Source organism: Zeugodacus cucurbitae, chromosome 4 (assembly GCF_028554725.1).
Source record: "Zeugodacus cucurbitae isolate PBARC_wt_2022May chromosome 4, idZeuCucr1.2, whole genome shotgun sequence".
Classification (NCBI taxonomy): Eukaryota; Metazoa; Arthropoda; class Insecta; order Diptera; family Tephritidae; genus Zeugodacus; species Zeugodacus cucurbitae.
In genome coordinates, this window is record NC_071669.1 from 34,492,406 (window position 1) to 34,507,310 (window position 14,905).

Sequence of the window (14,905 nt, forward strand, 5' to 3'; positions counted from 1 at the left end):
AAGTTTGGCATACCGTCGCATCGTGTAAAGCCTGGTTTCCACACCAAATTTTAGGTCTGCAAAATTGATATGTTTCAATTTTTCTGCTCGTCGTTGCGACGGGTAGCAACGTGTATAGTGTCGTACGCATACCGATTTCATTCTTACTTCATTTTTACAGTGGAAGGTTGTGAGCGCATCATGGCGCGACACGATATTTCGAAAATTTATGACTAGATTTTGTTCAAATTTTGCACACTTCTTTGCAATAATATTATCTAGTTATGAACAAAGAATTATATATATTGTAACGGATTTCCAAAATCTGTCGTTTACTCTAAAACTCTACCTTGAGTTCGATCACTGGATTGTCAAATAAAAGTCACTGTTTAATGGTTATACACTTATCTTTATTTCTAATTTAACAAACTTAACACTTTATTACTCGTTGTACAAGTTTACAACTTCTTACTTCTAATATCTTGCACTTTACTCGGCAACTCTCTAATTAGAACTGTGTGTTGCTGCCAGTCCGGCAGCCCTTATATACCCGATTGTTAGCAAGTTATCGTCACTCGAACATTCTGGCAACGACGAATATCGATGTCTGGATAAATCTGGCAAGTTATCGATTTCGTTGTTGATTCTAGTTTATTCTAGCATACATATTCGTCACAATATATTTTTTATTACAACTACTTTTTTAAATCTTTCAAAAATTTAAATTTTATTACAAATTTCATCCATTTACTATCGAAATATTTTTTGTTTATTGATTTTAATAATAAGTTATAACGTCCACGGCAAGGCCCTTTCTCTGGACAAATCATCGGAGATGAAGTACCAACGGATGAGTTTTCCAATTTTTTTTTAATAAAACCACCCTTAATGGCATATGAAACAACTTGTCTCATAAGTGTATATATACTATAATATACATACTATAGTAAACTGTCTTGCGACCCGGTATGCATACAAGTCTGCAAATATATTTGCCGCTTTAAGCATGTGTTTTTTTTTAATTGTTGTTTACCCCTTAGATTCTAGCTGTGCCAATGCCTTACGTTTTCTTTAGTCAATAATAATGTAACGGATTTCCAAAATCTGTCGTTTACTCTAAAACTCTACCCTGAGTTCGATCACTGGATTGTCAAATAAAAGTCACACTTTAATGGCTATACACCAGAGATCTGCATTGAGTAATAATGAAATTAGTGCACAAACTCATGAGCCAAACAAATTGGTGTAAATGAGTACTAATACAAATATCAAAAATGACAAAGACTCATTTCCACCAAACCAAAAAAAAAACTCATAGTATTTCTACACTTATATGTGCCGTCAATTTATGACTCAAACGAGCGTATATTAAAAATTTCATTTTACTCACTTGTTCATTGGTCACGATGAAAATAAACTTGAATGAGCTCGCTACACTGATCGGCATGAGTGGAATTGTGACTTCGTAGCTGAGCACGAAAGTAAAGATACCCAGTAGGAACTTTGTCACATTACATGTTTCATTATTTCATTGAACATGCATTTTCGTGCGTCTTTATTTATTTTCAATACATTACTATTAAAAGAAATATATTAGAACCTAAAAGTATTAACTTTACTGTCATTAATTAACTTAAAACATTAAATGTAATACACGACATCAAAGAACAAAACACATCGTTAGTCATTTCCCGCAGGGCACTTTTGCCTAGCGGCGGCACAGCCTTCGTCAGTTTTACTTTGATCCTATTCGTATCACTTTATTTATTTAGCTATACTATTGGTGTTATTTTGGTGGTATGGCTCATTTTTGTTTAACTTGACTGAATTATTGGCTCATGAGACAATTGAGCACTTCAACGATACGTATGAAGAGAAACTTACTCATTTTTCATGTTCTCGCTTTGTGTGCTGTGCGTAAATGTGTTTTAGTGGATCTTTGTGTTTGATGATTTTTGACTTATATGCACTAATACTAGTTTTGTGTTACTCAACCAATGACTCAAAAAAGGGAATAATTGCAGTTCTCTGCTATACACTAATCTTTATTTCTAATTCCTTATAACTTAACACTTTAGTACTCAATACTCTACTTTACAACTCTAACTTATAACTTGTTTACACTTTGCTCGACAACTCTCACCTTAGAATTGTCCTCACTCGACAACTCTCTTATCAGAACTGTGTATTGCTGCCAGTCTGACAGCCCTTTTATAGTCGATTGCTAGCATGTTATCGTCACTCTAACATTCTGGCAACTACGAATATCGATGTCTAGATAGATCTGGCAAGTTATCGATTTCGATTGTCAATTCTAGTTTGTTCTGGTGCCATTTTCGTTACACTGCCCTCCACTTAAGTCTGATCGTCCCGATTAGACATACTTCCAGAACCAAACCCTTTGCATTTCTTCCTTTCATCTCGTCTTCTAGGACACTGTTGTCCTCTTTAGCATTTCTTTCCCCATTAGCATTAATCGTAAACCTTAAATCAATCAGTAACCAAATATTATCCTCGCAGTGGCCTACGCCGTTGATTCCAGGAACATGGATATATGGACATCCTCTGTATCTGTGACGATACCTGTCTACCAGCTTTCTAAAATGCTCTTCAAAATTTCGGATGAATCTTTCAACCATGATATCGGAACGTGGATGTGATGCAGCTTCAAATATTTTCCGGACACATTGCTTCTGGCACATCTCCCAACTTTTGATGTCTACGTCCACCATCTCGTCAGTCTCTTGGCTTAGAATTGGGTATTTCTCCGTCCTAGCCATCAAACCACTCCTGTTTCCTGATTTGCTGGTAGGTAATGGACCAGCTACAATCATGGCAAATTGCTCCAATGGCGTTCCCGAACTGTACTGCTTCATCTGACCATGTCTCTTGAAACTCGACACTTCATTTGCAATGCAATCTCTCATTGATTGACGACAACCAACCCAACAAAACTGATTCCTCAACCTTCCCAAGGTTTCCGTGATTCTTATGTGAACTTTACTTGGACCTTTGTGCATCTCGTAGCAAACTTTAGGTGATCTTTCGTTTCGAACAACCACGAGAGATCGGGAGCAGTATCCTCCTTTGCCTTTCCACACTCGATATAAGCAACCAGCCACCAACTTGAAACTGTTCCACTGTGCCTTTGAGAATAGAGGTTCTGCAGACATTTCTTCATTCTTTTGATGTTTCACAACTGGAGCTTCATCTTGAGATTCTTGTTCCTTCATATCACAATCTTTTGTCCATGACATGTCTGTCTTCTCTGGGATCACCTGCGTCGATTTATGCACCTCCTGTTCCTTCAACTGCGCCAACACCTGTGCCGAAACCTGTGATGGTATACACTCTCCATGCACTTCCAGCTGTGTTGACACCTCTTCTCTTTGTAAGGTCACCTCCATCGACTCCTCCTCTTTTAGCTGTGAGGACACCCCATTCACTTCCAATTGTGTTAACAAAATCTCTTCATGCGCTTCTAAAGGTCTTAACATATACGTCTGATTCGTTTCCAACTGTGTGGACATATTCTCTCCATGTACTTCCAGTTGTGTTGACAACTCTTCCCTTTGTAAGGTCACCTCCATCGACTCCTCCTCTTTCAGCTGTGAATACGCCCCATTCACTTCCAGTTGTGATAACAGAATCTCTCCATGCGCTTCCAAAGGTCTTGACATAAGCGCCTCATTCGCTTCTTCGTGCGCTTCCAGCTGTGTTAACACGTCTGCTCCTTTTGAGGTCACATCCATTGACTCCTCCTCCTGCTTTTCCAACTTTGAGGATAACCCATTCGCTTCCAACATCCGCTCTTTTAACTGTGAAGAAAATTGAGCTGATATTTGCGTTGATAGCTCTGTTATTTGTAAGGACACTTGGGTTGACAACTGTGACTGCTGTGCTTTCATCTCCATTAATTCTACTGACTGCGCCTGGAACTGTGACGACATCTGCGACGACAACTGCGACAACAATTGCGACGATATCTGCGAGGACATCTGGGATATTGCAGACAAAACCATGTTCATGTCCTGTATCCCTGAGGAACATGTAGTCTCTTCCTTTTCTTCTATCTTAGTTTAGCCATTATCTCTTATGGAATTTTATTTGTCAATCCCACTTCTGACACCAATTGTGACGGATTTCCAAAATCTGTCGTTTACTCTAAAACTCTACCCTGAGTTCGATCACTGGATTGTCAAATAAAAGTCACACTTTAATGGCTATACACTAATCTTTATTTCTAATTCCTTATAACTTAACACTTTAGTACTCAATACTCTACTTTACAACTCTAACTTATAACTTGTTTACACTTTGCTCGACAACTCTCACCTTAGAATTGTCCTCACTCGACAACTCTCTTATCAGAACTGTGTATTGCTGCCAGTCTGACAGCCCTTTTATAGTCGATTGCTAGCATGTTATCGTCACTCTAACATTCTGGCAACTACGAATATCGATGTCTAGATAGATCTGGCAAGTTATCGATTTCGATTGTCAATTCTAGTTTGTTCTGGCGCCATTTTCGTTACAATAATTTATTTCAACTTAAAAACAATAAGAAATATGTATGTGTCGTTTTCACAATAATTTGTCCGATGATCCAATTGGGAATGGAGTAAACATGTAAAACAAAAATTGGTAGCACCGTCTCAAGTGGCGATATAATTTTTGATTAGGCAATATTTTACTTAACTTAAAACGAATATAAATCGAATTTGAAAGTCTTTGATGTAGTTAGGCAGATACAAGTTCAATTTTTTTATTATTTTACAATTATGCCTAGTATGCAAAGACAAAGAAGAAATTAGTGGTACTCATTTAACGTCGTAAACGTATGGCAACATCGCAAAATTGTAATATCGTAAATAAGCTGTTAATTTTTACATGCATTTTATTTTACAACAATCTTGCGAATATGCGAGACCATTTTCAATGGCATTTATGGCATGCTTACAATTAATTCACAATCAGCTGATATTGCCACAATATTGCCAAAGAACGCTCATTTAACATGTGTTGTCATATTTCAAATTTACCATTTTTATTTAATTGCGACGTTAAAGGAGTGTCATTATTATATATTGATTAATTGGGAAAATATCAGTTTCGATGTATCTGGAATCCTCCTTATTAACAGAGGAAGCATTGGTGAAGAAAAAACCCTCATCCAGCTATGAGTTGTTCATGGGGCCCTCTGAGGATTAAGTGCTGAACACATAGAAGACGACAAGCGACGAGCGACATCTGTCAAATATTAAAATACACGCGTTCTTATGGGCACAGATTTTTTGACAACAGCACGACTTCACGACAAAAGGGTTGAAGTCTTCGCTGTCGCCAAATTAGAAATGTTTCTAATTTTGCCGACGACAATGGCCGCTGTAGAGCTGCCACTAATATGTGAAATGTAAAACTATTCAAAGTTCTAACAAGTATGACGTTATTTTGCCAGCAGAAACCTAAAATAACTTTGCTATATCATTTATAATAACAATCGATTATTTAAAACAAATAAATCGACCATTTTTACATTTTTTGCATAAATAATTTCACTTTAAACTAAATATGTAAATTTAATTGAAGCGAAAGATTTTAGTACGGCAACAATGAAATTGCTGTTTGATATGTCGCTGCCGTCTTCAAAATGTTCAAGACGCTGGCTTCAAAGCGACATTTGTGATCAGCCGTCGCTACGTCGTGTCGTGTCGACGTCTTTGTGTTCAGCACTTTAGAGCTTGCTCTTGGCAATGATAGAGAAGCAGACAACACAGTGTGGAAGAGCAGCCAGATTTCGCCGAAAGAGCTATCAAACCACCATCGGAAATAAACTCCGACCCAAATCACTGCTCATAAACCGCATCGGGTTGAGGTTGAGTCAGCGAAAGTATGCGAATGCCCTAAAGAGCATACAGATAACTCTCCTAAAATACGATAATGTTTGAAGTAGCGAAAAGATTGAGATGTCCTCACAGGTCAGGCATGCTGCTGGTGGATAATAGAAGACAGAGGTTACTCTCAAATTCGAGACCCATTCACCACTTGACAGTATTCCTCCCCAGTTCCGATGGACCTTATTAAGGCATAAAATGAGCGCGCAAATACCTAACTATGATAACCGCTATCACTGAGTCAAAGTCCTGTTGTTAATGCTAGACGCCTAAGATTTAGGCTTAGCGCAGTTTTCATTCCGAAGTCTACAGAGGAGAGGTAGAAGTGCATACCAAAATTCATTGATGTCGTCACCGGTATACCCCTGGATCCAACCGCTTCCGGTAAACCGGATACCCCAAAAGTACCTCAAAAGGAGTCTGTAGGGGATACACCATCTACCCCGGTACTCTTGGAGAGCCTAAAAGTCCAAAGCGCTGTGGAAGATATAGTTAGCGACTTGGACGATCTGTCCTTCCTGGAGCCCATACTATGATGGAATCCAAACTGCAGGTAGCCCAAGCAACAAGCACCACGTAATAGGACCATCAGCGGTAATCGCAAACAGCTTCACTACGTAGAATCTGGGGAACATCGGAGCCCAATAGCCTTGAACAGAGGGCGTTCAGGACATGGTGGCTGTGCAGGCAAAGGACAAAGAGGGAGCGGAATTTGTCTTTGCGGCAGCCTATTTCCCAAGAGAGACTTCCACAGTGCCCTCGGTAATAGTAGAAAATATGGTGGGGTATTTCAGTCGACTAAGACTACTACTAATCATGGGGTGCGATGCTAACGTACACCACATCGAATGTGGCAGTTGGACAGCAAGACAGGAGGTGAGTCTCTTTTTGAATTAATTATTAGTCATAATATAAATGAAGATAACGTGGGATATAAACCTACCTTTATAACTGGAGTTATGAAAAGGTTTTAGACATCACACAAAACAATGAAGAGCCCTCCATATCAGACCATAGTATCATAAGGTTTTGCTTGGAGTTGAACCCAAACGACTCGATCCAGTACGAAACCTAAAGAATATTAATTGCTTTATCTATTGGGCCAACCTGGATTTGAATTGAGATAGGGTTGATCAGGTCAGTCGATTCACTGGAAAGGAATGTAACTGCTGTAACCCAGTACATCATTGATGCATATTATAGCACCTGCCCTCTAATCAGTGCCGAAACTATTCATGCTTCATACAGCGAAGCGCATTGTCTGAGGTTCCACTATGGCTATCAGACTTCCGGACTGGTCCTACACAACCAGCGCAGAGGAGCGTTAAATAAAACACACTTCCCGGAGTCGGATTCAGAAGGTCAAAATCCAGATATTGGCCTACATAACCCGATTCGATTGGTAAGTCGCTATGGCCCAGGCTTTTACGCCAATTAGTCGGACTTACTTTATGCTGAATGGGTAGGAGAAAAATATAGACAAGGCGGTAAGGATCAACCTCTACATGTGAGTGAACATGCATACCGAACTGGTAGGTGTACCAATACCGCTCTGAATAAATTGACGTCTGAGATCCATAAAGATCTAAAGAATGGCAAAGTATCTTGCTTTTTCATAAAAAAATCGAATATCAATTACACACTTGAAAAACAACAAAATGGCGGGTGCCGATGGATTGCCACAGAGCCATTCAAATACGGTGACAAAGAACTGTAGAATGTGGTCGGACGAAAGCATGTCTGATGTCGTTTTGTTTTCACGATGAAAATACTGAATCATTATGGCTCAACCCAAACCGGATTAGTCAAAAATGTATTTGACTAATAAGACACAAAATCTTATTTTGGTCCAACCCTTACCAAGCGAGCATGCGTTTTGTCTCCTCCTGTTCGGTGTGGTTTGACGCATATGAAGCCATGCGATGTTGTCGTATCAGACGAACGCCCAATTACAACATGTGAGAATGTTTCATTATTTATAATACACTAGCTGTGGCCGCGATTTCGTCCGCGTGGAATAGTGATATTGGGCTTCGTCTTTATCTTCGTCTGCGTCAATTTCTGTTATCAAAGAACTTCTGTGTAAATTATATTTTTTGTTTTATTTTCTGGTGGCAGATCTTGACATCGCGACATATAATTGGCCATGTGAAAAGCAATCTTTGCGTAAATCGATCCCCACGTGTTTAAATGTTTGCCCCTGCGATTTATTAATTGTAACGGCGTAAGATAGCTTAAGGGGAAATTGAATTCTTTCAAAATTAAAAGGTATATCATTTGGGATCATCGGGGTGCGAGGTATAAGCACTGTTTGACCAACCACTGGACCAGTCAAAACTATTGCAACGATCACGTTATTGCGAAGAAATTTGACTTGAAGTCGGGTCCAGTTGCATAAATTAGGTGGTTTCAGATTTCTAAGTAAAATTATTGGGGCGCCTATTTTTAGCTTAAGGGAATGTGGAGGAAGACCACTTGGGTTCAAAGAATTTAGAAACTCCTGTGGGTGATGGACCACATCTTCTTGATCCATTACATTATCAATAGATGTGTATGTGACTATATCTCCTTCAAGTTTATTTAAAATTATGTCATTAATTTCGTTCACGCTACTGTTTCTCGCCGCCAATATTGCCCTTTGATACATCCATTGGTGATCTTTATTTTCTATTTCGCTGATGTCAGGGTAAACTTTTAATATTAAATCCTCAATGTTACCTACTCTTACTCCTAAATCGAGGTCAATTCCAATTTTATTTTGAAAATGAGGTATTAAAAGTAATTTTGAAGGGAAAGTTATACTACCTCCCCCCAAATGGACTCTCATATTTGTCGATAATTTTAAAATATTTACAAACTTCCATAATGGAGAACTTTTAAGGTAAGACTTTACAATGTCTGCTCTAGTTCCCCTTACTATTACGGGTAAAGTTTATCGAAAGTCCCCAGCAAACATAACAGTAATCCCATCAATGATTTTATCACAGCTTCTAAGATCTCTAAGAGTTCTGTCTAGAGCTTCTACGCTACTGCTAAGGCTAGCTGTCCCTGAGACCTTACTTTTGCTAATATAAGATAGTAATGAATGTCTTGCCGGTCCCACCGGGTGCGTCCAAAAAAAAATCTTCCTTCATTGAAACGAACACTTTGCAGAACACCATTATACACTGTCACCTGGTCATTAACTAATCTTGGTTCATTTTGAATAATATACTCATTTAATTCATTTGTATCATATGGTTTTCACAATGCTACTTCTAACGGGTCCAAAAGCGAATAATTTTTTTTTGATGCAGGAAGCCCAAAATCAGTTAGGGATTTGTCGCAAATCTCATGAATTTTATCTTCTATTATGATTAGTCCATCATTGTATACATAACTTTTGTGTATCTTGAACCTCTTTCGCAGCGCAAGGAACGGAAGCCCTCAAAGATAAATAATTTCCCCCGTTTTTTACACATTTACCACTGTTTCATATTGGTCGCAGCGTGATAGCCTATAGCCTTCCTCGGTAAATGGACTATCCAACACAAAAAGAATGATTCAATTCGAACCAGTAGTTTCGGAGATTAGCGCGTTCAAACAAACAAACAAACAAACTCTTTAGCTTTATAATATTAGTATAGATGACGAAAAATAAAAAAAAAAACTGAATGTCACCCTCTATGAAGGACAATTCTGACCGTTTTTTACCCTTTTTTGAGAAAGGAAAAAACTATTACACTTTCTTCTGGTTAAGAGCAACATTTTGAGAAAAGAACAAACGAACATAAAACATGTTGAGTAAAGAATACGAAAATTTGTCAGCCCGAGAATAGGGCAGAATAAAATCAAAATTTTTGTGAGAAAAGAACACAATGGAATATTGACATATTTCGTGAATACGAACGTCGAAGTACACAGGTACGTAGCCGATTGTACGAGGTACTTATTGTATCATATATTAGTTTTCCACTAGATTTACGAATCTTGACAATCTATAAATCGTAGCCATAAAATGTTTTCATGAATGAAATACCTAACAAATTAAACAAATAAAAATAAAAAAGTGACCTATAACATGTGTCGAGGAGACTGATGAACAACATTTCTGTAACGAAACAAATTACGAATGAATTCGATTTCTGTGACTGATAGGAAACCAAGGAAATGACGAAACAAACAATTTCCACTAATTGATGGCTAATCGCGAAAAAATTGAAAAACTAGAGCAGAAAAACATATACAGCATTCGGCACTGAGAAAAATCGTGAGTAAGATTATATCAAGATAAATGAGCAGAAATAGTTACCTTTTTCCTTACGCCAGAAAAAAATAATCAAGCGAATAATGAAGGCATACTTTACTGATAACCGATGATAACCATAAGATAAGTAACTTTTACATCTTTTTGTGGGTAGTTTTTTCAGCTCACTAAAAATCGAAAACAAATATTTTCATTGCAAAGTGTAAAAAGAATATTAAAATTGAAAATGCCTATACGTTCTGATCAATTCTTAACATTTCATATTCAATTTCAATATTTCTATGGTGATTACAGAGGAACAATGGGAAAAATCTTAAGTAAAGCTCCAGTTACCGATACTTGACTTGACCTAGAGAGACTTGATAACTGTCACATAAAAGATCCGTTTAATGGGCCTTGCATGTATTTGATTACCGAACGCATGACTTGACTTGAAAGTCTGTTGAATTTAGAACTCTAAGTTACGTTGACATTTGTACTGCTCTCCCTCTCTCACTGCTTCTCTTTTCAATCTCATTATGACACTATTCCAGTGTTGCCTGAATGTTTTCGTTTAAAATTAAATATGTTAAAATTCTACTTTTTAATATTTATAAATCTTGAAATAATGAAAAAATTAGATAATTCAGAGGAAAATACCTTTTTCACAACAATTATTTTTTAATGTGTTTAATAAAAAAATCTTTTCTTTTATTTATAACGCAAATACTTATTTAACTTTAAGTGCAATAAACAAATCAAATCAAATAGGTTCGATATGAGGATAATTTTTGCAACAGAAACATAACTATTGCGAATCTCTCCATTTGTGGTGATCTGCTCAGAAAAAAATATTTTGCGAATTTATGTAATGAAAAATTGATTGTAAATGTTCAAATACAATTTGAATAAATTACTTATTCACCTATCATTTATACGCTTGGCTCTAACAATTCTAAATATCGAAAAACTGAACTACGCGTGCACGTTTCTTTTGTGCTATTCTGCTCAAAGCTATATTCATATATGTATTTATTAAAGAGTTTTCTTTCAAACAGAAAATCTTAACGTGTTCACAGATTTCCTAATAGTGAAGTTTTTTGTATACTAGTTTTAAAATCTTCAATCTTGGTGATATTTTAATTTAAAAAACTTAGTTTTAAAGCTAAATCTGAACATCTGGCAACTCTACCCAGAAACTATAATAATAATAGCTGAAGTTGAAGTTGTGTGAAGTATAACTGCATCTAAGTTTTCCAAGCCAAATTTTTCGAAGCTGAGTCAAGTCAAGCTTCGGTAACTGGAGCTTAATTTTGGTATATACGCAACCCATTTTTTTAATTTAGCTCATGCAACACCACCACAGTTCTTAGAGTAAAAACCTTTTTCGTGGGGAATTCTCGGTGGTAAGATAGCCGCCATCTTGGTAAAACACAGAGTTGTATATATTGAGTACTTTAATTTTTAAGAGATGAGATAATTTGAGAGATGAGATGTGTTATAAGCTCTCATACAAGTGACATAAATTAAAAAAAGAAACATTTTTGCTAGTTTTTACTTAAATTATTTACAAATATTTATATTTAAAACATAAACAATTCTAAACAATTACTTATATATGTATATGAATCTTCACTTCAGCCGTTTGTTAAAAACGAATGCCTATACTCATATTAGGTAAACCACTAATATAAATACCTTAAAGGTGGGTAACAGTCAATTTAAAAAATGTAAAAGGCCAAATGGAGTATTACCAACCCAGGTATGCCTTTTTTTGTAAAATTTAGGATTCAAGAAATATTTGAAACCCATTATACATATGAATCTAAAATATTATAACATAGCATTATATAACATTTAATACTACAATATCATTGAAAAAAAACATTAGAAATAATTTAAAATAATCTCAAATAAATATATTATGTAATATTTATTTAAGTGCTGTTCATCAGACATAAAAATTTTTGTGAACATTAAATTCTAGCACAACACCCTACCACAATTACACCAAAAAGTGCGTAGCACCAAGTACGCCTCGGTGGTGTGTAAAAGGATGAAAAATAATGGAAACAACCCAAGGTTTTCTATTGTATATACTGAGTCATGCAACCCTTATGCAATTCTGATGGCATATGTATTTGTTTTTATTTTGAAATTATGTTTCGGATTTTAAATAAATAATATATCATGTTATGTTAATCAAGGGAATACAATACATTTCAAAATTGGAAATAAGAAATTAGCGAAATTTCATAATTATAATTTTAATATGGTGAATTTCTCAACAAAATATAACTCACTTCACTCAGTCATATTTAGCAAGTGTGTATGTGTCTTTATCTCTGCTCGTAGGTCACATATTTTATTTCCGACAACTGTTACAGCATGGGGCCAACTTGTACCATAAAATTATTTAGATATATGTGTATATAAGTATAACATTTTTTATATGAATAATATTCCACATATCACATTTTAGTTGTGTATAAATCCAATCGTTTAAATGTCATTAGGGAATGGTATTTATAAAATGCTCCAAAGAACGCAATTTATGGCAACTACAGTAAAAAGGCAAGTTTCATCAGCCCGCTCAACGTTGAAGGATTCACATTACATCACAAAACATGTAAGTTGAACTCTAATTTAAACAAATTGTATTATTTATTTATAATAATAAATTCTCATTTCTTAAGTTTGAAGAAATCTCTATTCCAGTTCCCTGGGGTCATCTTAAGGGAAAATGGTTTGGAACTAAAAATGTTAGACCAATTTTAGGACTACACGGATGGCAGGACAACGCAGGAACTTACGACACATTAGCACCACTATTATCTAATAATATTGGGTTTTTATCAATGGATTTACCTGGTCATGGCCATTCTTCGTGGTTGCCATTGGGCATTACCTACCACTCCATTGATTTCGTGTCCTTATTGTTGCGAATTATGGATTATTTTAAATGGGATAAAATCTCCATGATTTGCCATTCCATGAGTTCCATAAATGGGTTTGTATTTAGCGCACTTTTTCCTGAAAAGGTTGATATGATGGTTGGATTGGATGGTCTTAAACCATTAGCTCGAAGTAGTGAAAAAGTAGTAGATTATTATAAAGATAGTATGAAGAATATAATTATGTATGACGATCGCATAAACAAATTGGAGCCACCTTGTTATGAATGGAATGAACTGGTGGAGCGTTTACATAATGGTACAAATAAATCTGTAAATAGAGAAGCTTGTAAATTTTTATTAAAACGAGCAATACGACCATCTAAACATGATTCTCAAAAGTATTACTTTGCAAGAGATAGCAGATTAAAGAAAAAACATTTTTACACTTTTAGCGAGGACGTACCTTTAGAAATGGCACGCCGTATAAATTGTCCCTATATGTTTATAAAAGCCTCACAAAGTCCTTATTACGAATCACGTAAACATTTTGATACAACATTGGAAGTTATGAAGCAAAACCCTCATTTTGAGTTTTATGAAGTGGAAGGATCACACCACGTTCATTTAAATGATCCAATGAAAGTTGCTCCAATAATAAATTCATTCATACGTAAATGGCGTTCATCTTGAACTCGGCTATTTTTGTTATCAATAAGTTATAAAACAATTGTAAAAAGTTCTGATTTTAATTCTGATTAAATACTTAGAATATAACTTATTTCACCTTTATTTTATGAATGTTAGTGGATTTTCTCGTGGAAAGTAATTTAAATAATAGAAAATATATGTCTCGTAAACAGTTTTAGAAAGAAATCTTAAATTTAATACAATGTGATAAATCAAAACAATGAAATGTAGTAAAATTTTATATCTAATCAAATGTTTCTGCAATTTATTGAGGTGACATCTTGAAGGTAAGTTTTCAGTGTGTAATTAAGATTGCTATTGTAATAATAGTTCACAGTTTTCCAAAATCACAGACATATTTACTCTTTACGCTTCGGAAGTGAGTCAAACCATAACTAAATACCTTTTATGTACATGCTTATGTTTTTGCAACTGGGTGAACCTTAATATAAAATCATGTAGGCATAAAACAGATAGATGATAGATTTGATTTGAGTATCGCTCTTCGACCTATGGTCTATTGTGCCCTCTCCTGTTATCACAGAATATCATACAGCCCTGTAGCTCTAAGAAAACTTAGTAGCGCTACAGGGCTGATGGACGCGATACTTTCCCTTTGGAGATATAAAGACCCCATTGCCTGACTCCTTAACCTCGCAATCGTGTGACAGTCCAGGCGTAGATGCTCTGGTGTTTCCGCTGCCTAATCACAGAACCTGCACTGTTCCGATGATACCGAGTTTTTTCAGATGACACCTTAGTCTGCAGTGGCCGGTGTAAAGTGCCACTAGTTGTCTCATTTTGAATCTCTTCCGGTTGTACCCCCCTAGAAACAGTTTGGAATGGCAAAGTCCCTGCAAGTGCAGCCAATATTCCTATTCCATTCCTACTTGTCAATTTGTCTCAATTCGTCTTCTAATAGTTGATTTCTGAAAACAAGCGTAAAAACATTTATGAAGGGCTTTGACCCTACCTGGCTACCGCAGCCCTGAGTTTACATTTTTGGCAATTATTTTGAAAGGGCATAAACTGCTGCACAAGTGCACTTGAAACTACCAAAACAATGTGCGACCGATTGCTTGTGATTTGTTTGATGGCAATTGAAACAATATAAGCAGTGAACATAAATAGCAACAAACACCAAAAGACATAAACAAGCAACACTTGTTCGTATTCACGACAAACAATGCAATGCTTACTCGTTTTTTAGGCTTGAAAGGCAA

General features: G+C 36.1%; 1 protein-coding gene across 3 annotated transcripts; it reads left to right on the plus strand.

Annotated features, from left to right (window-relative positions):
• Positions 1 to 12,194: 12,194 nt before the first annotated feature.
• On the plus strand, positions 12,195 to 13,769 carry LOC105216579 (probable serine hydrolase). Of its 3 annotated transcripts, XM_011191153.3 has the most exons (4): positions 12,195 to 12,373; positions 12,454 to 12,526; positions 12,581 to 12,727; positions 12,795 to 13,769. In XM_011191153.3, the coding sequence occupies exons 3-4, from the start codon at positions 12,605 to 12,607 to the stop codon at positions 13,683 to 13,685; spliced, it is 1,014 nt and encodes a 337-aa protein (XP_011189455.1). In that variant the 5' UTR covers positions 12,195 to 12,373; positions 12,454 to 12,526; positions 12,581 to 12,604; the 3' UTR covers positions 13,686 to 13,769. The 3 variants fall into 3 exon arrangements, with proteins under 3 accessions (XP_011189455.1, XP_011189453.1, XP_011189454.1); XM_011191151.3 differs by having other exon boundaries at positions 12,454 to 12,727; XM_011191152.3 differs by lacking the exon at positions 12,195 to 12,373 and having other exon boundaries at positions 12,409 to 12,526.
• Positions 13,770 to 14,905: the final 1,136 nt, after the last annotated feature.